At 36.5% G+C, this 24,967-nt stretch overlaps 2 protein-coding genes across 8 annotated transcripts; one reads left to right on the forward strand and one right to left on the reverse strand.

Annotated features, from left to right (window-relative positions):
- Positions 1–396: 396 nt before the first annotated feature.
- LOC135090617 (DCN1-like protein 3) lies at positions 397–14,897 on the forward strand. Of its 2 annotated transcripts, none has more exons than XM_063987531.1 (3): positions 397–541; positions 7,620–7,781; positions 8,505–14,897. In XM_063987531.1, exons 2-3 carry the CDS (start codon positions 7,661–7,663, stop codon positions 9,323–9,325), a joined length of 942 nt encoding a protein of 313 aa, XP_063843601.1. In that variant the 5' UTR covers positions 397–541; positions 7,620–7,660; the 3' UTR covers positions 9,326–14,897. The 2 variants fall into 2 exon arrangements, with proteins under 2 accessions (XP_063843601.1, XP_063843600.1); XM_063987530.1 differs by lacking the exon at positions 397–541 and adding an exon at positions 6,031–6,360.
- A 2,339-nt stretch (positions 14,898–17,236) lies between these two features.
- Positions 17,237–24,468, reverse strand: LOC135090621 (uncharacterized Golgi apparatus membrane protein-like protein CG5021). 6 transcript variants are annotated; one of them, XM_063987541.1, is made up of 8 exons: positions 24,331–24,424; positions 22,204–22,236; positions 21,366–21,433; positions 21,106–21,260; positions 20,911–20,990; positions 20,400–20,525; positions 18,654–18,794; positions 17,237–18,056 (listed from the first exon to the last, which is right to left on the reverse strand). In XM_063987541.1, the coding sequence occupies exons 1-8, from the start codon at positions 24,340–24,342 to the stop codon at positions 18,000–18,002; spliced, it is 672 nt and encodes a 223-aa protein (XP_063843611.1). In that variant the 5' UTR covers positions 24,343–24,424; the 3' UTR covers positions 17,237–17,999. The 6 variants fall into 6 exon arrangements, with proteins under 6 accessions (XP_063843611.1, XP_063843610.1, XP_063843609.1 ...); XM_063987540.1 differs by lacking the exon at positions 24,331–24,424 and adding an exon at positions 23,270–23,311; XM_063987539.1 differs by lacking the exon at positions 24,331–24,424 and adding an exon at positions 23,075–23,176 and having other exon boundaries at positions 20,400–20,513.
- Between the last annotated feature and the right edge of the window lie 499 nt (positions 24,469–24,967).

Here is a 24,967-nt window from a genome sequence, read left to right on the forward strand (position 1 = left end):
ACGTATCCTTATTTTTTCATTTTTTTTTTTCTACCATGAGTTTTGCTGCACTGTTTTCTTTTAAAGATTATATTTTCTAATGCATAAATGCTAATAAATCAGAAGGAATATTAGGTACGATAATATTAATCCGTGGCACGTATTGTGATGTTATGATGTCATGTGGTTTCTTCACTTTATGCCTGGAATTTGATATCCCCTATCTAATTCTTATTGCACGTAAAATCCTGTTAACATGTAATAAAAATATTAATAGAAGAATTAAAGAGACTGATTTTTTTTTTTTTTTTAGATATATTTACAAAAGGTGGATAGATTATGTTTATAGAAAGTGGTGTTTTAAAAGGCATTACGTGACGGCAAAATTCACTGTTCACCTCAGTCACCTTACGAACACGGAACGGGAAAGGTGTTTTGTGATGACGGGAGGTGTGTGAACGGCGGGCACGACTGTAACTTGCCCTTTTCGCGTGACATCGTGGTGTAGACGAGTGGCGTGTTAGTTGCCAAGAGGACGGTGACACTGCGACGATGTAGTATGGTGAGTACCGGCAATAATTAGTGGTGAGGTGACTCAGAGCGCTAACATTTGTTTGGCGCGCTGTTGTGACGTCACTGTGAAGATTGTTTGAATTCTTCCTTGGTTTGAATGGTGATGTGTGGTGCGTAGCTCGTGACGCGACTTTGTAGTTGGAATGCGTTATGATTTATTTATTTATCTTTATATTTATTTAGTTATATAGTCAAGCAGTCAATTAGTGAGTGAGTGAGTTTGCTAGTTAGTTATTTAGTGAATTAGTGAGCTTGTGGGTTAGTTAGTTAGTTAAGGAGTGCATTCATTAGTTTTTGTGAGGTAAAGAGACTGGCCTGGAGCGCAAAAAGTAAGGAAAAATAATTGCCGCTCCGTAAAGGTAATTTCTAAAGAGGTTACAAAAGGTAGCGCAATATAGTTACCGAGGTATTTTGTTACTCCTCTTTAGAAACCTCTCACCAGTCAGTCATTATTGATGCGTTCAAGCGTAGTGGCAGCATCGGAAACGCAGTGGTGATACTGGTGCTGATATGACCAATTATCTACCCTTTTGGGAGATACAGAAAGAGGAAAGGGAAAGGACTAAAAGCAAGCAAGACCAGACAAACGTACAGCACGATTCATTAGGGAGTGTTCTTGTGACGCTGATCAACACATCACCTGCAGTAGAATACCTCGCCCAAGTGTTGCCCTTGGCTTCAGTAGCAGGGTTTTCAGTCTATGATGTGTCCACGTAGCGTCTCCTAACGTAATATTGGTAAATATACACTAGGTGCCTATGTCTTTAGCTATACTGTGATAATTACTTAACCTCGAGAACCCATGAGTGAAGCCTGCAGGGCGAGTTACTAGCGGAGTTTGGTATCAAGGGTTACTAATCTGCCGTGACCTTAACTGTTACATTATCATTATCAGCAGCACCATCACCGTCACCATCGTCGTTATCATTAATGTCATCGTCATCTTCGTCATCATCATCATCATCATCATCATAGTCTTGATCAGGCTCTAATACATTTAATAGAGTTCGTTTGAAACATTTACCAGCCCTAAATCACAGTACTATGTTCTCAGACATAACATAAGAGCAGTGTGCGAGTAGGTTGACAAGATGAATGCTAATTATTATTTTCACTCTTATGGGAAGTGTGGTAGGCGGACTGCCGCATGAATCTGTTTCATATGAGAAACAAAAATGACACAAGAGGGAACACTAAAGAAAATATACAAGGATGGAAACTTTCCTCCTTAATCAAAGCATTAAGTAAAATAAGCTTGCTTATCATTTGTGTTGGGACGTCAAACTTCCGACAGAAAAAAAAATTAAATAAATGAATGAATAAATAAATAATCAGCATACACCGGACCCTCCTTGTTTCGTAGTCGCGTTTTTATATAAATGCAGAAAAGTAAAAGTGAGTAAAAAATATCGTCCTCCTACATAGAGAAATTAATGAAGAATAATGTAGTGCTTTTCTATCTCATATACTTCCAGGAAATTGCCTTACTTGGATACACCAGCTCAGAGGAAAAGAATTCGATGAAGTAGTCCTAAGGGAAACAGATCACTTTCATACCTAATCTCCAAGAAAATATCCCTCCTGAGTACACCAATAATATATATATATATATATATATATATATATATATATATATATATATATATATATATATATATATATATATATATATATATATATATATACATACTAGGAGAAGGAAGTAGACACCTGCCGAAACGATAATTACTCCCAGTGAGGTCTCAAGCACTGGATCAAGGGGTGCTGTGAACTTAACATCAAACCCAGCTGTGACCTCACAGAACATCACAACCTGCCCTCTAAAGACAACTCTCTTACTTCACACAAAACTACAAGCACCTAATTACACACACACCCTTCACTCAAAATTCAAAATTATCATGGCGACTTCTACACCAACCTCGGAGTCCCCATCTGGGGAGGGAACCACAAATGTCCCCAGGTCGGACTGCTCTTCTGGTATCGACCCTAAGTATCTTGACACCCCTCTCAACTTTTTATTCATTAACTTTTGCAACATTCGGGGTCTTAGATCTAATTTTCAATCTGTAGAACACCACCTTTCTCTACTAAACCTCATCTTCTTTTCCTCACTGAAACTCAGGTGCCTGAGGGAACTGACAGTAGCCCCTTTTCTGTTCCCTCCTACTTTCTCTAACCTCATTTTCAATCCAAAATTGGATGCAACGACTTAACCTGCTCTCGTGCCCACGCTCTTGAATCTTCCGAGTTTTCCGCCATCTGGCTACGACTACAGTCACTCACAAACTAAATTTATCTGTGCTGTATACCTCTCACCTGACTCCTCTGACGATAAGAAATTCTTTGACTACCTAATTTCCAAAGTGGAGCACATTCTGACTCTTCCCTTTTGCGGAGATCTCCATTCTTGGAGACCTCAATGTTCACCACCAGCTTTGGCTTTCCTCTCCCTTCACTGACCATCCTGGTGAACTAGCCTTCAGCTTTGCTATCCTTTACGACCTAGAGCAATTGGTGCAACACCCTGGTTGGATTCCTGACCGTCTTGGTGATACGCCCAACACTCTTGACCTTTATCTAACCTCTAATCCTTCTACTTATGCTGTTACCCTCTCTCCTCCGTTGGGCTCCTCCGATAACAATCTCATGTCTGTATCTTGTCTGTCCTATTGCTCCAATCCCTCCTCAGGATCCTCCTAACCGGAGGTGTTTCTGGCGTTTTGCCTCTGCTAGTTGGGGGGACCTGAGGAGGTATTTTGCTGATTTTTCCTTGGAATGACTACTGCTTCCGTGTCAGAGACCTATGTCTGTGTGCCGAGCGCATAACAGAGATGATAGTGTCTGGCATGGAGGCGTACATTCCTCACTCTTTTCCTCGATCTAAACCTTCCAGACCTTGGTTTAACACAGCCTGTTCTCGTGCCATACATGATAGAGAGGTGGCCCACAAAAAGATACTTGAGCTTTCCATCACCAGAATCTCATGCTCTTTATATTTCTGTCTGGAACCATGCCAAGTCTGTTATCCAACTAGCCAAAAGCTCCTTCATTAATAGAAAGTGTCAAAATCTTTCAAGATCTAACTCCCCTCCTGACTTCTGACATCTAACCAAAAGCATCTCCAATAACTTTGCTTCTTCTTCTTTCCCTCCTTTATTTCAACCAGATGGCACACCACTGCTATCACATCTATCTCCAAAGCTAAACTCTTCGCTCAAACCTTTGCTTAAAACTCTATCTTGGACGATTCAGGGCTTGTTCCTTCATCTCTTCTACCCTCTGACTACTTCATTCTACCTATCAAAATTCTTCGAAATTATGTTTTCAGTGCCTTCGCTGGCCTAAACCCTCGGAAGGCTTATGGATCTGATGGGGTCCCTCCTATTGTTCTCCAAAACTGCGCCTCTGTGCTTGCACCTTGTCTGTTCAAACTCTTTCAGCTCTGTCTGTCAACATCTACCTTTCCTTCTTGTTGGAAGTTTGCTTACATTCAGCCTGTTCCCAAAAAGGGTGACCGTTCTAATCCCTCAAATTACTGTCCTATTGCTTTAATTTCCCGCCTATCTAAAGTTTTTGAATCTATCCTCAACAGGAAGATCCTTAAACATCTATCACTTCACAACCTTCTACCTGATCGCCGGTATGGGTTCCGTTAATGCCGCTCCACTGGTGATCTGGCTTTCCTTACCGAGTCTTGGTCATCCTCTTTTAGAGATTTTGGTGAAACTTTTGCTGTTGCCTTAGACATATCAAAAGCTTTTGATAGAGTCTGGCACAAAGCTTTGATTTCCAAACTACCCTCCTACGGCTTCTATCCTTCTCTCTGTAACTTCATCTCAAGTTTCCTTTCTGACCGTTCTATTGCTGCTGCGGTAGACGGTCACTATTCTCCTAAATCTATTAACAGGGTTCTGTTCTGTCACCCACTCTCTTCCTATTATTCATCAATTAATTTCTAAACCAAAATTCTTGTCCTATCCACTCCTACGCTAATGATACCATCCTGCACCTTTCCACGTCTTTCCATAATCTTTTCACGCAGGGAAGCCACAGAACGCCTGACTTCTGATCTAGAATTTCTGATTGGGGCAGAGCAAACTTGGTATTGTTCAGTGCTTCAAAAACTCAATTCCTCCATCTATCAACTCAACACAACCTTCCAGACAACTATCTTCTACACTGAATATCCTCGGTCTGTCCTTTTTTCTTATAATCTAAACTGAAAACTTCACATCTCATCTCTAGCTAAAACAGTTTCTATGAAGTTAGGTATTCTGAGACGTCTCTCCACCAGTTTTTGTCACCCCCCCAGCTGCTAACTCTGTACAAGGACCTTATCTGTCCATGTATGGAGTAAGCTTCACATGTCTGTGGAGGTTCCACTCACACCGCTCTTTTAGACATTGTTGAGTCAAAAGTTTTTCGTCTCATCAACTCCTCTCCTCTAACTGACTGTCTTCATCCTCTTTCTCATCGCCGCAATGTTGCATCTTTAGCTATCTTCTACTGCTATTTTTATGCTAACTGCTCTTCTGATCTTGCTAACTGCATGCCTCCCCTCCTCCCGCGGCCTCGCTGCACAAGACTTTCTTCTCTCTCTCTCTCTCTCTCTATATATATATACATATATATATATATATATATATATATATATATATATATATATATATATATATATATATATATATATATATATATGTATAATAATAATAATAATAATAATAATAATAATAATAATAATAATAATAATAATAAACGGTTTATTCTTTAGGCAGTCAACAAACTGAAAATGTACATTGGGGGTGGGGAAATACTTGACATTAATGTACGAGTATGTATATACTCGTATATATGTATACACATATATATGTAGATATGTATGTATATATATATATATATATATATATATATATATATATATATATATATATATATATATATATATATATATATATATATATATATATATATATATATATATATATATATATATATATATATATATATATATATATATATATATATATATATATATATATATATATATATATATATATATATATATATATATATATATATATATATATATATATATATATATATATATATATATATATATATATATATATATATATATATATATATATATATATATATATATATATATATATATATATATATATATATATATATATATATATATATATATATATATATATATATGATTTAAGTACAGCGAAGTGTCATTTCATGAGAGTGCTTATGTGTAATGAGAAATGCGTGATAGTTTTCATTTTCACATACCCTCTAGGAAATTCAGCAATAAAAAATATCCTTCAGCCAACACGAGGATGAGTCAAATTGAAATGGCGTTGTGGTATATAAGCGGCACGTCTATAGATAGATAATGATACCTCATAGTTTGGAACCTCACATATTCTCAAGGAATTGTTCCTCCCGAGTATACCAATAAAAAAATAAATTTTAAAAAATCCTTCAAGCAAGAATGTTCAAATGGCGCGGGTGTTGATGTGTATAAGCGACACACTCCTGGTGCTGCTTCGGAAAGGGAATCGCGGCCTCTACCTGAGACCCGCGACTCATGATGGTCTTGGAAACCCCTCCTGCATTTATTTAGCCTGTGAGCACTGTGTTGTTCCTGTGCTGGACTTTGAAGAGAGATATATCGATGCAGTGCAATATGTGCGTGTGAAACCATGGATTCAGGACCATGATTCCGAGATGAGGTGATGGGGCTGAGGGGGCAGAGGGAAGGCTTGGACGTTCGCTGAGGAAGCAAGGAAGGTTAGTGGCTATCAAATGCACTTCTAACACACTCTTAACTTCATCACCACGGCTTGACACTAACCTAACCTAAGCTGGCCTAATTTCACCCACCCTGACCTTGCCTAATGTTACCTATGTTCGCTGGCCAGACCTCCAGGGAATCAGTAATCGTGTACAATGTGCCCAGGTCACTGCAAATTTTGAGGCCCCACGTATTTGTTTGTCTCAGTTTACCTCACCCAAGACCTAAGTAGGTTATCAAAATATCAACAAAAAATAACAAATTCTTGTATTTTTTTCACGCCGTAATCCTTCCGAGAATTTCTTAATGGACATAGCATTCACATCCTCTCATTCACAAGCATTCACCTTCACATCTTGCACTCCACAAGCTCCAACCTGTTATTACGAGGAGTAGATGAGCTTCGCAGTGTGACCTGTGCTCTTTATTAAATGATAGACAAGGTGTTAGCTTTCAGGTAACTCAGTTAAACAGTGGGAAAGTAAGTGTGCTAAATCTGACCAGTTACTTTCACACATGCACATACACTCTCACAGTCTCAGGAATTATGAAATCTGCAGTACATTAGTTCCATTTCTTGCCTTAGAGCTGAATTGTGTGCTTTGTTACATTATTTACCTTTGATGTAACACTCTGGCTGTTAATGAAAACAGAATACTGTCTGGAACACTCATGTCCATCCAAACACTTCCTCTCACCAATAACTGTTTGATTTAGGAGGAGCAGAAAGGCTGAGGATTTAGGAAAGTTTTCAGTTACTCATCGTGCTAACTAAATGTTACAGCAACCCAAGACTGAAAATGTAGATATGATAGTGCCCTAGTGATCTCAACTCTTATTTGACAGTGGTTAGTTTAATGATTTGGGTGATTTGACTTACATCATGTATTAAGTACTTAGGTCATGTTTTCACCCTTGGATGAAGTAGACAGCCTCATGCTCACTTTAAACACTTTATTATATATTATATCTACCTATAAAGTTACATGAAATTATTATTCCATATAGAAAGATTGGCAGACAGCCCAAACATAACAATATAGCTCTTTGGGCATATCTCTCTCTCTCTCTCTCTCTCTCTCTCTCTCTCTCTCTCTCTCTCTCTCTCTCTCTCTCTCTCTCTCTCTCTCTCTCTCTCTCTCTCTCTCTCTCTCTCTCTCTCTCTCTCTCTCTCTCTCTCTCTCTCTCTCTCTCTCTCTCTCTCTCTCTCTCTGTGCAGCTTCTTCCAGTTAGTCATTGTTGTGTGTGTGTGCAGGTGCCTGCCCAGTGGGACAGGTGTGGCGGGCAGCGGGACCAATGGGGAAGTGCCTGTCGTGTCTCAAGGTCCCTCCTCCCGCCCACCAGCAGAACCTCTCACACCAGACCTCACTGCAGCAGCCTCCCCCTCCACTTCGGCATGAACATGAGCGAACCAGAGGTAGGTAATCTTTCAGGCTCTTGGCGGGTTTGTATATATCTTTGTTGATCTATATATTCTCTCTCTCTCTCTCTCTCTCTCTCTCTCTCTCTCTCTCTCTCTCTCTCTCTCTCTCTCTCTCTCTCTCTCTCTCTCTCTCTCTCTCTCTCTCTCTCTCTCTCTCTCTCTCTCTCTCTCTTTATATATATATATATATATATATATATATATATATATATATATATATATATATATATATATATATATATATATATATATATATACCAGCCTGTCAGTCCCGCATGGGATGGCCCAGACAAAGCACTATATCCTCATACACAGATCATTCACACTCTTATCCTTGTCAGTCCCGAGGGGGAAAGGGATAGTCTTGTGGACCACTGTACTACACCCCAGGAGCTTAGACATAACACAGCTGACCACATACTTTGTTGATAAATATAATGCTTTGTTAGACATCCTTTGCACCAATCATCAAAGCATTCACAGACATTAGCAGTAATCATATTTGGTGGTAATAATAATTGTAGCTTCAGTAGTAATAGTTGGGTTTTTCAATTTCTCATAGATATTTATTTCTCATAAACATTTGTCATATTTGTAGTTTTCCTTTTCAAGGACTGGGAATTCCTTTAACATTTACTCCTCTCACTGCAGAAACTATGTTAAAAATTATATCAGTGGCATCTTCAATAAACTTTCTTCCTCCTTATTCACACACAGAAGTAAGCGAGAGTGGTAGCAGTCTGAATGGTGTGGAGGGGCGCTCCCCTGTGCCTCCGCCTGATGCACAGAGCAATGGCAGTGGAAAGAATTCTATCATAATCAGTGCCTCAGAAAAACGTTCATTTTACTCTAGAATCCCACCACTGGCCAAGTCAGCAAGCAATGAAGTGAGAAGATTATCATCCAAGGATTACTCTGAAGCTAAAATTAGCAACTTGTTTGAAGTGTATAAAGATCAGCATTGTGATTATATCTTATCAGAAGGTATTGAAAACCTCTGTAGAGATCTTGATGTTAGACCGGAGGAGTTCAAGGTCTTAGTTCTTGCTTGGAAATTTGGAGCCGAAACAATGTGTAGATTTAGCAGAAGAGAATTTGTATCAGGATGCAAAGCTCTAAAAGTGGACTCCATTAAAGGTATACAGTCCAAATTCTCAGAAATGCTTATTGAGGTCCAGGACCCAGAAAAATTTAAAGACCTCTATAGATTCACATTTAAATTTGGCCTGGATGCAGACTCTGGGCAACGAATCCTACCGTCCGAAATGGCACTGTTGTTGTGGAAGCTTGTGTTTTCTCAGCGTGAGCCTAGTGTGTTGAAGAGGTGGTTGACATTCCTCGAAAGACACCCACACATTCGCGGTATTCCCAGAGACACTTGGAACATGTTTCTAAATTTTACTGAGGCAGTTGGAGATGACCTCAGCTCATATGATGACACAGAAGCCTGGCCAAGCTTGTTTGATGACTTTGTGGAATATGAAAATGATCAGTTGAACCAAAATATTTCAAAGGATCATAAGGAAGAGAGTGATTAATATAACGTTTCCGCTAGGGTTGTTTCATGTTTTTAATCTTCTTTCATGACATCGTTGAAGGTCTGCTCGACCTGATGTTTTTTGCCTATATGAAAAGTGCTCATGGAATTTAGTTTAGAAGGTGTTACTACTTTGCTGCCATGACTTTAGTTGTTAAGCTTGGCTGGTGTAGGTTATATTGTATACCATAACAGATGTTGGCTTGGATATACAAGGTCTGTTCAGAAAGTATCTGATGAAAGAAGTAGCTTAGCTTTTGGGTTTTATTTCTGATCTCTTTGAAACTAGACTCCTTGTGACTGTAAGCCCAGCTGTCATTCTATTACTGGCAAATTTTGGAAGTCGTGTTTTGGAATTGGCTGAGTCATATGCATGCACCTAAGACTCATCCTTGATGGTCATGGTCTTAAGGAAGTCAGGACCACTATTGTCACACTCCAGCACATCCTGCATATCAGTGCAGAGCTGCTATTGCCTACATGAAAGGAGCTTGAATACAAATTTTGCAGCCACTCTGTCAAAATAGCATGTGCAGAATCATCCCAGTGTCATTAACAATTTCTCAGATGGTCTTCCATATTTAAATTACACACTTGATCAATGACATGTGGATGTCAGCTTGTTGGCGGCTGACAAGAGGCTGGTCACTGTCAGCCGAGGTCCAGCTATCTTAAAACCATTAAACTATGTATTTGGCTAAACTTGATGCAATAATGCATCAATGCTCAGTTTGTTGCCATGGCATGTATGGTGAAAATGGAATGAGCTTGTGTTACACAGCCACACTTACTGGTAGCATGGCAGCAAGTATTTCACTTGGCAAGCCTGCAAAAAAATTACATATGCACAATATGGTCTACTACCACTTGGCATTGGCCTCACCTCTCAGCTTCAGCTGATTTTTGAGGGAGAAGTAAGTTTGGATACTTCTTTGAACAGACCTTGTATTATACCAAAATTTGTTTTGAGGGATTGACTGTCACAAATATTCTCTGACATTAGTATTCATCACAATAGCAAGTGGATTAGAGACAAGAAGACTTTGCACTGAAGTAATGAAGTATGATCCTGTTTGGATCAAATGTGATATTTCTACAAATTTGTGTACTACTTTCATATATGGGGCCGAGTTGTATTATAGTCCTCACATGTAGTGTAATATTTACAGTTTGTCTGTTGCATACACTTAACATGTTTCAAAATTTCTTTTATGTTGTTACCATAAGAATCCTAAGGAACATTTTTAGAAGTCTGCAAATGACATAAGTCGCAGTGCCTGCAGCAGACCGCCACAGGTTAACTTAGGCCCTCTAGTAATATATTGGGATTACAAAGTAACTTTTGCATGCATGTTTCTATTGGTTGAAAGTACTTTATATTTCTGTTATTTTTGCTCAACACTTACCTGTAATTATTAGGAAGTTAATTTGCCCACTGACTGTCCATGACTAGATTCTCTTTCATCAGTTAAGTGTCATGAGATTTTATCACCACTTCCATAAGAAATGGCTGTTATTTTATTTCTACTGAAGGATTTTTTTTATAATGTTGAGTTGATAACCACACAGGTTGTTTTTCTTTTTTGCATACACTCATCATTGGATTCACTTAAAGACTTCATGGCACCATGAATAGTGAAGTGGTGTGTGCCAGCATTGGCAGACCTGGGCATGTGCATCCTTCAAGCTGATTGATTATGAACCAGTCATAGAGAAATAACACTGATGCACTGAATTGGTCATATTGCAAACTTTTGTCTCACGAGGAATCTATGACAATCTTACAGTGTAATATAATTTAATGTTCTGTTCTTTATGCTAATTTTAACTACATTAAACTTGCACTTCTTTTCTCATTACATTGTACCTTATTTAGCATTGATGTCAAGTGACGAGAAGACTCCAAATTGTACATAACACATGGGATACACTTGTACATAACTTGAAGAAATGTGATTCTGTCTCTTGGTAGCTGAGGATTGCAAAGCATTCAGGTTGTTGAAGGTTTTCACTGATGGGCAAGCAATTACTCTTCTTGAATTATAGAATAGGGTGTGTGTTGTGTGAAAGGTCACAGCCTTACCCATAGAGGGGACTATATAAGCCCTAAGCCCTTCCTGAAACAGAATAACTTATGATCACAACTCCAGTGTGTGATCCTGAAGACTGGTGAATTACACATGCACGTCCAGGAGAGCAGGGTTGTTGGTCTTCCACTCCTGCTGCACCACACATATATACAGGAGGGCAGGATTGCTAGCCTTATGCTTTTGCTGGGCTACAATGTCACAACTCCACAGCTTGCATCCTTTACCTTTTCTTTGCTAGTTGACTGAACTACAGTATGAAAGGAAATGAGTAAAATATCATCTCTGCCTTGACCAGGATTCAAATTTGAGTACTATCAGCTGTGAGCTGAATGTGCTAACCCTCACACCACTGGAGTGATTCACTACAAAGCAAAGGAAAAGTATTGGTACTGTACTAGTGTTAAGATACAGATAAATATAAAGCAACTACTTAGACAGTAGTGTCAAGCTTTTTACTAAAGTGAGAAATGACTGTAAAAAGCTGTTTTGTGAAAAGCAATTTTGAGTGTTGCAAGCATGTGTTACCAACGTTTATTTTCATTAACTTATGTACTCTCTTTTATTTTATTTTATTCTCTAATTTGAAAAAATGGCAAGAATTTCAGGAATGTTTATGTTAATACAGCATCTCAGAAAGTGAAAATGACCAAAAATTACATAAAGCATAGGAAGCATTCTTTAATTACACTGTCAGTCTGCAGTTTATCAAATTTGTTTAATTCATCCATTTATGATTTGTAAAGGTATAAATATGCTTTTTTTTTTCTTTTCTTTTTTTTTTTTTCTTTTTTTTTTTCCCCTAACATCTTGAGAGCCGTATTGAAATTGTAATCACCCTTCAGATCACATATCACGCGTAGCTTTAACAGTGTATTCCTATATGAGTGCAGGTTCTTATCTCAATTACTTATAAGCTCATTATTTTAGTTACAGCAATACTGCAGTTTTCATTTATGTACTCTTATATTTCTTGCTGTTGATTCTTGAAATGTTTTAGGGCTAACTTGACAGTGTGGATTTTTTGTGCTACACTTTTAAGATTTCTATAAAATTTGATGGTAATGAAGACGTGGGTTTTTTTCATAAAGCAGCTTCATCAAGTTTGATGTTCCATAGACTTTATTTTTATGAAAAATATCTCATTTATTTGTTACCATCATTTGAAGCTGTAAGTTTTGGATGTAGCATCTTGTAGTGGGTGTGAGTTCCTGTTACATTTAAAATTTTGTGTTGCTATCGTAACCACAAAGCAGTTATTTGTCCACCCATTGTTGATTTCATTGCTTTTTGGGTTGATGGATGAGTTTAAGAGTGTTTTAAATGCTTAAAGAAATAGTTGTTTATTAGTATCTGCACTTGATAGTGAATGTTTGATGTATGTATGTGCTGAGTGGACATTTATTTATTAGATGAGCGTGCAATTTTACACGATACAAATTTAATATTCTCATGGGATTAAAGTCAAGGAAAAATGGATAGACTTTAGAATAACCAAAGTTGATGCTAAAAGTGAAAAGAAAACACTGAATCTCTTTACCATTAAGTTATCATGTGGGAATATTTGTACAGCAACATGACAAGGTCTTTAGACAGGGATAGCCCTAATGTTCCTTCTGTGCTTAGTGATTGCAGACTTTGGAAATATTTTTGTACAATGCTTATATTTCATGCAGATGTCTGTACCTGTTTAATATTGGTAGAAGTGACTCCCTTTTCTTTATGTTTATCCAAAGGCTCCTTAGTGAAGCCAGACTTGGTATAGTTGTGGTATGAAGTTTAGTAACTTTCTGCTCTCTCTTCTACTAATTTAGGTTTTCCCTCAATCTGAAGTCCTCAGATCTACTGACAATCTCCTTACAAAACTTGACACTTGATGGATTCTCAGCAGATGAGGGGACTTAACATTGAGGGAAAACACTAAACACAGTGGAAATGAGTGAGGCATGTTACACAGCTATCAGCCGTCACTGTGCCACACTACATGGAGTGATACTCAGCAGGGTTCCCCTCACAGGTTGTAACCTATGGCAGTCACCTCCTTTCTATGTAGTGTGTAGTAAAGTCTTCACGAAAATTGATTGGATTCTTGTTAGCTGCTGCATTAGGATAGGAGGTAGTTTAGATGGATATAGTGTGAAATTGTGTGAAACCTACAGGATGGAGAACTGATCCCCAGGGCACATTGTAATATGTAGAAATTGTAACTTATTTTTGCCATTATTTAATTTGTTTTTAAATCTCATTTGGTTATAATTGCACTGTGTGCTTGTAATGTGTAGCACTTTTTGTCATTAAGAATTAAGCATGAGTAAATTTACAGTCTGTTTCTGTATATGTGGTCTGATATGATCATAGTTTGCTGTGGCATTCAATTGATTAGCTGTTCATGTTGAAAGGTGAACCTTTAATATATTATAAAAAAGGAAATTGCATGAAGCAAGAATCTTCTAGTCAGATGCCAGTCACATTTATACTGAAGAGAAAGAACTTTTGATAAAAGAATAATAATAATTAAACTATATTTACTCTTGGCAGGCAAAAATGTGGCCCTGGTAATGTTGCACACTCCATTATTGTAAATGTGAGAACACTGAAGTCAGAGAAAAGTGCACTAATAGATTGAAATAGTTATGCAGTGTAGGAAGTGAGTGGCAGTAGATGTTTGGGAATGGCAGGGTTATTAGAAGTCAGCAAATTTCATTCATTATATCTCAAGCAGTATAACAAATAGTAGGATACAAATGGAAGAGCCTTTGATAAGAAAGGATGAGGTGCTGGGAGATCTAATTCTCTTTGTAATCATCCTCTTGAGTTTGATACGAAGGACTGGTGTCATTGTTAGACTAGAAACACGAGATGAGCAGAGGATCTAAGGGTTCAGATCTTATGTAATGCATTCTCTTGTAATTCAAAACTTTATGCAAACTTGTAGCAACGTTACCCATATGGGAAAGTACTCCCTTTAGGGCAAGGAGAAATGTAGATAACTATTAGTATTACTTTATTATTTATACACATTATTTTTAACTCAAGTAAAGAATATTAAGAACTTCATGATTCTCACTTGATCATAAAATCAGGCTGGTGAACCTGTATCTGACCGATTGCTTTTTTTTTTTTTTTTTTTTTTTTTATAAATAACTTTAAAAAATGCAGAAAGTATGTACTGTTAAAATTCTGGAAAACACTCATGCAGTCAGTGCTTCATGTAATGCATCTTTTACTTCCTGGTCAACATGTTTGTTTTCTGTACATAAGTGAGCATAAGTTGATGTTCACCTACAGGGAAAAATGTAGGGCTGTATGTAAACTTTGGCAGCTTTAAATACACTTTTAATTGGTTCCTTATGACATGTGTCCAGTGCTTAGATATCTTTCAGTATACACACACACACACACACACACACACACACACACACACACACACACACACACACACACACACACACACACACACACACACACACACACACACACACACACTTAGCACTCAACTTCTACTCAAGAGTATGCATCATGAAATATTTTAATATGTAAATTTTTTCTGCATTTCAAATATTCAATTTCCTGTTATAGCCGTCTAATATTTTGTACTTAATTATTTTGATAGTGCAATTTCTCAAAGGAAACTTTGAGAACTGTTCAACATTTTTCAGCCCTGTTGACACAGTTGTTATGCTTAAAGATATGCTTATTTGGTCACTGAATCTAGCTTGTAGTTGACCTTTTTAAGTGGTTGTAGTAAGGCTTTAGTATGCCACCCAATGAAGTGTACTTACATTGATTGGTATGAGTTCTGTTGTTTCTATTTGGGAGTTGAAAAATCATAAACGAGCCTGATAACATACATCAAGCCTTTTAATACGTATTAAGGTGATAAAATAGATTATCAAGGTATTATGAATGTAAACTAATCATGTAAAAAAGTTAGTCTTAACTTGCCCATCATGATAAGACTTTGCTTAGCATGAAGATGTAGGTCATTAGATAAAAGTGTGATCCACATATGGATGCCCAAGTTTCTTTTGCAAGAAATTGAAATGTTGGCATATGTGATGTATCTTACAACCCTTCTCAAGATATTATGTGTTATGTTATAATAATGCATAAGGTAACATGTAGCCTCTCAAATTATATGAGGAGATTATCCTTATAATAAGGAGATTTGTAACATGTCTAAGATGTGTAATGGTAACTCAGTTTTTAGTGACTGCAAAGACTGTTTGTTGAAGTAACATAAATAGTCGTACAGATTTCACTCATCTTCAACAAAGTGCACTTTATTTACCAGCTCAGTTCTCTCACTAATTAAGGAAAATACAATTTCAACTTTCTTTGACCATCTTATGTGTGAGCTGCAATGAAGTCTTTTCCATTTTGTACACTGAATGTTGAAATGAAACTTGTTTTGTACATTACTGAAAGCTCACTGTTGCATGGAAATGTATTTATTTTGTTATCAGTGTATCATGGACATTGTTCGAGTACACTAAAGCCTACTGACAAAAATTTTTATTGAAGCATTGTTGGAAAGAATGCTGGAGTATGAGTAATGCTGCCAGTCCTTCCTCCGAAACTTTGAAATACTAAAATATAGCATCAGTCTCGTGAAGTTCATCACAGGAATGCCTTTTGGTATTCATTTGACTTGAGAACATCACAAAAGCCATACAGCAATCATCAATCTGCTTTATGCTTGTAGTCACTCAGTGTTTTGCAATTTCAAGATTTTCACATTAGATTGCAGGTAATTCACATGTAACATTTTTGCAAGTACACAAGTTTGGTTATCTTCCACCTGACTAATAATCTAGGACACTTACACTCAGAAGTTAGTAAGCTGGACTACATGTTCATATCAACACAAGTTGATTCAACATAAGAATTCAGATCTGTTAGACACCTGTGAAAATATGATAGGTAAGAGATGGTTAAATAAGGATGATTAGCATGTTTTATATATTTACAAACTATGGTGTAACAAGACAACAGAAAGAGATGTATTTGACTCACGGCCATAAGACTACTTTTTGGATACCTGAGTCATGTGGTGTCTGCAGATGGTCACGTTAAGCTGAAGTCTCACAAGAAGAGGCTTTAGTGTACTCTTTTTTTTTTTTTTTTTTTTTTTTTTTTATATATATATATATATATATATATATATATATATATATATATATATATATATATATATATATATATATATATATATATATGATTACTTTGCCCTGTTTACCCAGACAATACTGAGAGTTTGACAATAGATATTATCCCCAACCAGCATATAGTTGATTTTTTATGCAAAAGGACAAAAGTTTTGTACTGTTGTGAAAAGTTTGAGGTGATATTTTTTGCCTTTATACAGCAGCTGTAAGTTCATCCAGTATGCTTTGTCAGACTTCTTGTACAATGTTTCTTTTTATTACAGAGCCACTTGTTTACACTGTTATGTGATATGTCTTTGTAAGGGAGAAAAGCTTTTGTAATATTTAGTTAATGGCTGATTATGACAGCTAAAGCAATCTCTTGTGATTTATAATTTCAGTAATATTAAATGCAGGTTTTTTAAATATAATGACCTTTATTGAACCTTTGAAAGTATGTAGAAACTTTCTTATTACCTTGCATTCATATAAATACTGGACAACTTTGGTGACATTCCTTTGTAGTGTGATACAAAATTGCCTATCATAAATTTTTATAAGGTTTCTCATGATGCCAAATTGTAGTACCAGATTTTTATCATTAATATGTCAATGTTTTGATGTTTTTTTTTTTTTTTTCACATTTGGCTTTAGTACATTAGGAGAGTAAACTACTAATAATCAAATTTTTTTTTTATTGGTCTGTAGCAGTAGATTTTTTATGTAGTACATTTCTTCCACTTATATTCAAATCAGCAGTTAACAACACATTCAGTTTTCTCAAAATGTCCACATTACATACACAAAGAGCATATCAAACTTTTTCATGTTATGTTCTCACATTTGAATGAATATTTATTGGCAGGAAGGTAACATTTTATCTTGGTAAAATATGGAAACATGAAGTACTAAGCAACACCTGAAGCACACATTTCTGAGCAACAATAAATCAAATGAATATGAAGGTCACAGTTAAGTACCTATCATCTTACACACAACACACAAAATCAATGGAATGTAAAAACTCAAACCATTAAAATACTAAATGATGTGACATTCAAACAAACACTTCATGATGCATGTGAAGCAAACAAATGTTACCGAAGGTTCCCATGTCCACACTTACCAACAGTAATATACTCGGATTTCACCAAAATGCAAAGCCCTCCAGGGGATTTCAAGTATAACTACTGGAATAATAAGTGGACACTACAACTTAAGCAACAGTATGATGATCTATAAAGCTTGAAAACCAGTATACATGTATATATATAATATGTATATACATTTCATACATCCCATCTTGCAAAAATCTTGGTATCCACTGTGAGAGATAAATTTGCTGTTTATCCCTTAGTATAAATATATCTAACATGAAAACCAAGATGTGATAAATCTGTTGACACCTAGGAAATATTATGAATAATAGTTGTGCAGCAGTTCACACAGTACTGCTTGGTGTAGCTGTGGGTGGAGCTCGGGTGAACATGCTGGTAACCTGTGGGAGATAAAATTTTCTTACAATGGTGACATAAGCAAACTATTTATCATCAGTTATCACCTGAACTTTTCTTTGGTAGAATAATTTAAATACTTTTAATTAACAACAGTTGGTTATTTTCCTGTTCTATAGCAAATAACATATCTATTTGAGATGCTTTATGTGGAAGCAAAGGGAAATTATATGACCACATAGATATAGCTGCATGAATTTTAAATATAAAAAGTAATATTGTATTCTTCCAAACCCTCAAAAAAGCAAACTACATACATAGCAAATATCTGCTAAAATGAACCCTTAAACACTACTGAATATGCCTCCCATTTTATGAACTCTAGGTCATTATAAGCAGCAGTCACCAAAATTTGCATGACATGCAGGAACAAACACACTTTTATTATTAGTGAACAATTCATATTATGCATATGCTAACAGGAATTTGCTTAACAGCCTTGCTGTAACAACTGTCAAACATAAAAAACATTCAGTTATACCAACCTGGCTTCCCCACAATAAGTTTTTTTTGCAATGAGAATTTACTGCATAAATTGTGATTCTGAAATCCCTTGAGATTAAGATCATATCATAACTTACATTGGATACCATTTGCCTCTGGACTAATCCTGCAGCCATGTTTTTGAAGGACTGGGAAATGCTGTCTGATTTGCCCAGTTTGCACCGCACATACCCATACAAGTTACTTCCAGTCAAGGTGAGGGCAATCACCACTATTATCTGTAATGGTACATTCATGGTGTTAGCTTTTTTTTTTCTTTTTTTGTAGATAGGACACAAGCCAAGGGCAACAAAAATCCAATTAAAAAAAAAAAACTAAGATGCCAGTCCCCGAATAGGATCCAAAGCGACAGTCAAAGATTGAAGGATAAGTGTCTTGAAACCTCACTCTTGAAGGAGTTCAAGTCATAGGAAAGTGGAAATACAGAAGCAAGCAGGGAGTTCCAGAGAAAGAGAGAAAGGGATGAATGACTGAGAATACTGGTTAACTCTTGCATTAGAGAGGTGGATAAAATAGGGGTAAGTGAAAGAAAGTTTTGTGCAGCGAGGCTGCAGGTGGAGAGGAGGCATGCAGTTAGCAAGATCAGAAGAGCAGTTAGCATGAAAATAGCAGTAGAAGATAGCTAGAGATGCAACACTGCAGCGATGAGAAGACAATCAGTTAGAAGAGAGGAGTTGATGAGACGAAAAAGCTTTTGATTCCACACTGTCTAAAAGAGCGGTATGAATGGAAACCCCCCAAACATGCATTAAAGCTGCTTGTATCAGAAAGTTTATTTAGGACAGTAAAAGTCCGGTCTTTCAGCATTTATAGGACTAAACAGGTGCCAAAACACTGAATACACTGAAAGATCAGACATGAATTTCATCAGCAATATTAGAAATGAATAAATGAGAACATTGGCTACTATTTATCTACTTGCAGAAAACGCAACTAACATCACCAAGGCGTATTCATATAGAAATCACAAAACTTTTGAAGGCATATTTCTAGAAAACAAACCAGTCTGGTCTCAGCAAACTTGACAAATAAACCGTTTTTTTTTTTTTTTTTTTTTTCTAGTGCCTTCCCATGAAACTTTGTTTGGCTCTTCTTCCTCCTCATTTTCTTCCTCTCTCATCTCCAAAGCAGCAGGATTTGTCACACTTAAAATGATCTGCTGGTCAGTCTGCTCCTCAACCACTGGTGGATTTTCATTCACAAAGACAGAGTGGAAAGACAAACATGGCAATGTAAAGACAATAGACTCATTCTTATATTATTTTTTTACTCTGTGCCTTTTACCCTTTGGATCACTAATATTCCTTTCCTCTCCTCCTCAGCTTAGTACTTTATTCATATATTCTAAGTTTATATCAAAAATATTCTCATATACACCACTCACATCATCATACCCACTGCTTCTGCAGTTACCAGTAGAGCCTACACATGATGGCAGACAATCGCAGGGCTCAGGCACCAATTTATACTTGCCATATGCCAATACCTTTTGTAAATATTCCAAAAGATCAGATAACTTTCTGAAGGGAACTAAAAACTGCTGAAACATCTGGTTGTCCAAATTTGGATGCCGAAAGATGGGACTTTTGCTGTACTACGCTAAAGAGACAATCAAATATTATTAAATAATATTTAACTTATATTATTTTACTTCTTAAAACAAATTCAATGAGAAAGTAATGCTTAAGTGGAGTTTTTGTTTATTCTTAAGTTGCATTCTTGATGTTTTACAAAATGACAGTGACAATAAGGATATACTTTATTATATACTTTCTGACATTATATCATGTATATAAAAGCATCATATGTACTATATTACTTACAGCCCACTGGAACCTGCTGAACACAACAGCTATGAGGAGGATGATGGACCACAGCACAGGGAAGGCAACCAGAGCCACCCAGAATATCCGCACCTCCATCTTGGTCACCCGGCCCTGAAGACCACCCTAGCATCAGGTAAGGGCTAGCATAAATGTTTTACTCACTAAAACACTACAGTACTCTACTGTTAAGGCTGACAAGAATGAAATATATGAACATCATGCTAGATGGAACCTGAATAACATCTCCCTTTACAAATGACATTATTCATTGTAGATAATACAAAAAAATTGCCAGAAGCTGGCAAATTTTCAATAATTTGTGATAGGCAAAAGCTTAATAACAGGTAACATGGTATATACTGTATGGGGACAAAAGTAAGATATTAATTTGGGGAGAAATAAAATATGGTTTATCTGTATAATTTCTAGTTACTAGTATTTATCTATTTTATGATATGCAAATCATTGCTTCATTAATATGAAATGTATTTGCCAACTACATACTTACTTTTTTGGCCTCAAATACCCAGTGACTCTGTCCTTCATCATCAATGTAATTCCACCATCTGAGCCCAACCATTAAGCGACCTGTGGGGCACAAATTAAAACTTCTTATACTGCCACCTGATAATCTAATGCTTGAGTTTTTTTTTTTTTTTATGTACTACAAATCAAAAGGGTTTCATAATACTGATTTGCTTACCTGTGATATTTTTAACTGTCCAGAAGTCTAGAGAGAGAAGCACCACAATGAATATGAATGGCCCAATAAAGCTAGAAGAGAATATGCCACAGAACTCATATACCACAAGGGCTGCAGTGCGGAAGAGGAGGTGGAAGGTCGTTACCACTGGATGCCTACAAAACAAATGTGGGAAATCAGATTAGTGATCTGAATGAAATATTGGCATAAACAATTCTTTTCCCAAATACTAATATTTCAATAAGAATCTGAATACTGACTTAAGTCTTCCCTTTGGTAAGTCCTCTTCACCAAAGTCTAAAGGCTCTTCGTTGTCGAGTAGTGGCACCTACAAAGAAAGCAGGACTCAGCATCAATTAGAACTTAAGTAACTCATTATTAAATAACAATACTTATTGTAAAACAGCTTTTTCACACATTCAGTTTGGTAAGAAGGAATGATTTCACACTATGCCTGACGACGCTGCAACACAATCATGAAAACTCTAATGTACATAGTTTATGACTTATGAATAGCTACAACTAGGAATTAGTGCAACATTTGTTATAGGAAAGCACTTGTAAGTTCAAAATAAAATTAAAAAATGTGGATGTGCAAGAAATATCCAACCTATCTCCATGCTAAGCAGAAAGCAATGTTGCTGTACATGATCAGGATTGTACAACTCAGCATAACCACTTAAGATAAAGGTTATTACAAACATCATATGTAGTAGTTTCTACAATGGCAGAAAGACTTTCAAATGTAATTATATACTATATACACAATATAGTAAACATATACTTCAGAACTACTGAGCAAACGTCTATGTAACTTTATCGGTTTTAGGTTAACATCTAACTTATTCCATGTAATATATATAGATAACTTCATGTACAATAAATATCATTAGGTTCACTTACAAACAGCTATAATCTTGGGAAAATCTTAATAAAATACCAAAATAAACAAAATCATGCAAATAATCAGGTTGAGGAAAGATTCTGAACAAGAAATTTTGATACAATTTTGCTGTTAGCAACATATGTCAGTAATGACAAGAGCAATGCAAGATTCAAGAAGTTATGGAGTCATGCAATGTAACCTATTAGATTTACCTGGTCAAGATCTTCACCATACATAATGGAACTCTAAACAATGGAAAGGAATAATAAAAATTGTATTAGTATCAGAGAAGCTACATAAACTCATTGGATATTGGCTTAAAATGATGCAAAACATGCATGTTAACTATATGTTTTGTCTATGTCCTAGTTCATGAATGTGTTTACCACATTGCATATTCTGAATGTTGTGTTTATGGCCATTCCAAGTCAATGTTTTGCTTAGATTGGCACAAAGGACTCAAAGGAATGAGGTGACAAGTCAGCAAGATATCATTCATCAAAAATATAACAATTTTCTTAGAAAATATGCAGACATGTTGCCATCATTATCATTTCAGGTGTCATTATTTTTCTTAAAGAGTGGGACAGACTTGAGTTTGGAGCAATAGGTTTCCTCCTGCCAATGCCCTTCTCTGACTGGGAGTTGGTTTGATTTCCCTTAGGAGGCTGCCAACCATATTATCAAGGTCCCCCTTCCAGAGAAACTTATGATGGTAATGCACACAGCAATCTGACCAGTCAGCTTTTGATGTAAATTAATGACAGCAGTCACAGCACTACACAGGCAACCTTCTAGTTCAGGTACTAGTACAACTAATGATTGGAAACTCTTTCACTCATCTCTCTTTAAACACTAATGAATCCTCAATCAAGGGTGCTACACAACTGGCTAAGAAACATGATGACATGAATATAAACATTTCCTACCCACTCTCTCTCTGTATTACAGAGAGGGAGATTACTGCCATTCCTTTAAGCACAACCATTAAGGAGTGTAGATAAATTTATAGTATTGCCACCGGCTGATTTCTGGACACATCTATTAGTTAGGTTAGGATATTCCTTTACCACACTGGCTAACCTTTGTCTGAGAAGTTAAAGATCTTGCTTCAAATAATATTATTTCCATAAACTGCATCCTCACTATTTCAGGCCTGGCATGAGCCATGGATCAGGATGTTTATAGATGACATTAAGTTCAAGACATGGTTATCTAGCTGTTTGTGGTAATGTTGGTTCTAGGACTATTTAGGTGGCACACCCTACATGCACACACACGTGATCCAGCATGAACTTTCCACATGGAAGAGAGCAAAGGTGGTTAGCACTGTTTGGTTGTACTAATTCTGGTTCAGGAGTGAAGGAGCCTGAATTTCTCTTGAGGTTAGATTACTAATTCTGCTGGGAGTTTGGGATGGGCAGTCCCCACATTATGAACATCATTCTGAGGTGGTCTTTTCCCATTGAAGCATGATGTCATGATCAACCAATCAGCATGAGTAATGCTGAAAAGACAATATCTGCTTTGCCATAACCAATTAAACAATAACTTTTTTAAGTTTAATTTGGAAATATCCTAAATTGTTTGCCAATAAGTTTTAATCAGGTATTTAGGAGACTGCACATGGCTTAATAAAGGGTAGTTCCTCATCTTAATAAATTTACAAAAGAAAATGACGAGAAACAGTTATGAGACAAATTCAAAACAGCACAAAAATCTTTGTCTTAAAATCAACTGGATGTTGTTTACTGAATACTTTTTAAAAGCCTCATATTCCAGATGTGCTACATTAGATGCACACCGATGAGTTTTAAGTTTATAATCCTTCTTTGTGATCAATCTATCACATATTTGTTAGGTTGGGTACACAAGCACAGAAAATTATCAGGTACCTAAATAATAATACACAATAGCTGATACCCTTATAAAGACCTGGAGCCTAACTAAACATTATACCTACTCAAAAAAGAAAAAAAAACATACTAAAATTTTTTCTCATAAGTACAAGACATTTAATAAATCCATTGATTTTATAAATTTATGCAGATGGATAACAGAAAAATCTGCACAGTTTATGGGTACCGGTACAGTATATTACCTCTAACCATCACTTCGATCCTCCAGGATGCCTCAGGGTTCCTAACATGATAGAGAAAATGTTAGTGTCATCCAAAGCTGCCATAAGAACCCATGTAATAACTAAGAGCAGTAAACAGTAATCTTACTAACATATAGAGTTAGCCAGTGACGTAATCCTGTGTGACCTGAACATTATGCATTATTGGTGGGAATGGAAGGGTGCGATGGCCTGAAAAAGGGATAATAGGATTGCTTACGTTGTTGGCCATGGTGGTGATGTCAACAACACGGCCAAAGTGGTCAAGGTAAACAAAGACACGTCTTCTTCCTGCAGGGATGGTTCATGACGAGTACCCCCCCCCCCTAGCTCTGCTCTTCTTTGATCTGTTTCTTTCTGTCATTTAAAGCTTTGTTTTTCTTATGGGTTATTTGTCTATTTTTCTTCATTTCCAGGACTGGATAGATAAGTATTCAGGAAAATGAGCATCTAGTTTTATATATTCTTTTCATGTTTGGCAAAATTTAATGCGTAGTTTATGGCTTTATTACTTTTCTTATGATTTATATTGTCCTTTTATGTAACTTTTGATACATTACAAGATAGCATCGAGCTATGATAAGTGTAATATACGTATTGACGCACGGCAAGAGTGATCGAGGAAATAGCAGCTGATCGTGGCGCGAGATTTGAACAAGATTGTTGAAATGAACATTCCAAGTAGTGTCACCCACCACGTGTTACCAGTGTTTCCTCCGTCTCTCAGAACTGTATTCTGAAATATTTGAGTGTCTTATCTTCGCTATGCTTAACAGATTAGTGGAGATTAGTTTGGTTTTAGTGATTTTAGGGACAGTTTTACAAGACTATTGTTCCTCATCGTTATTGGGAAAATC

Source organism: Scylla paramamosain, chromosome 35 (assembly GCF_035594125.1).
Source record: "Scylla paramamosain isolate STU-SP2022 chromosome 35, ASM3559412v1, whole genome shotgun sequence".
NCBI classification, from domain to species: Eukaryota; Metazoa; Arthropoda; class Malacostraca; order Decapoda; family Portunidae; genus Scylla; species Scylla paramamosain.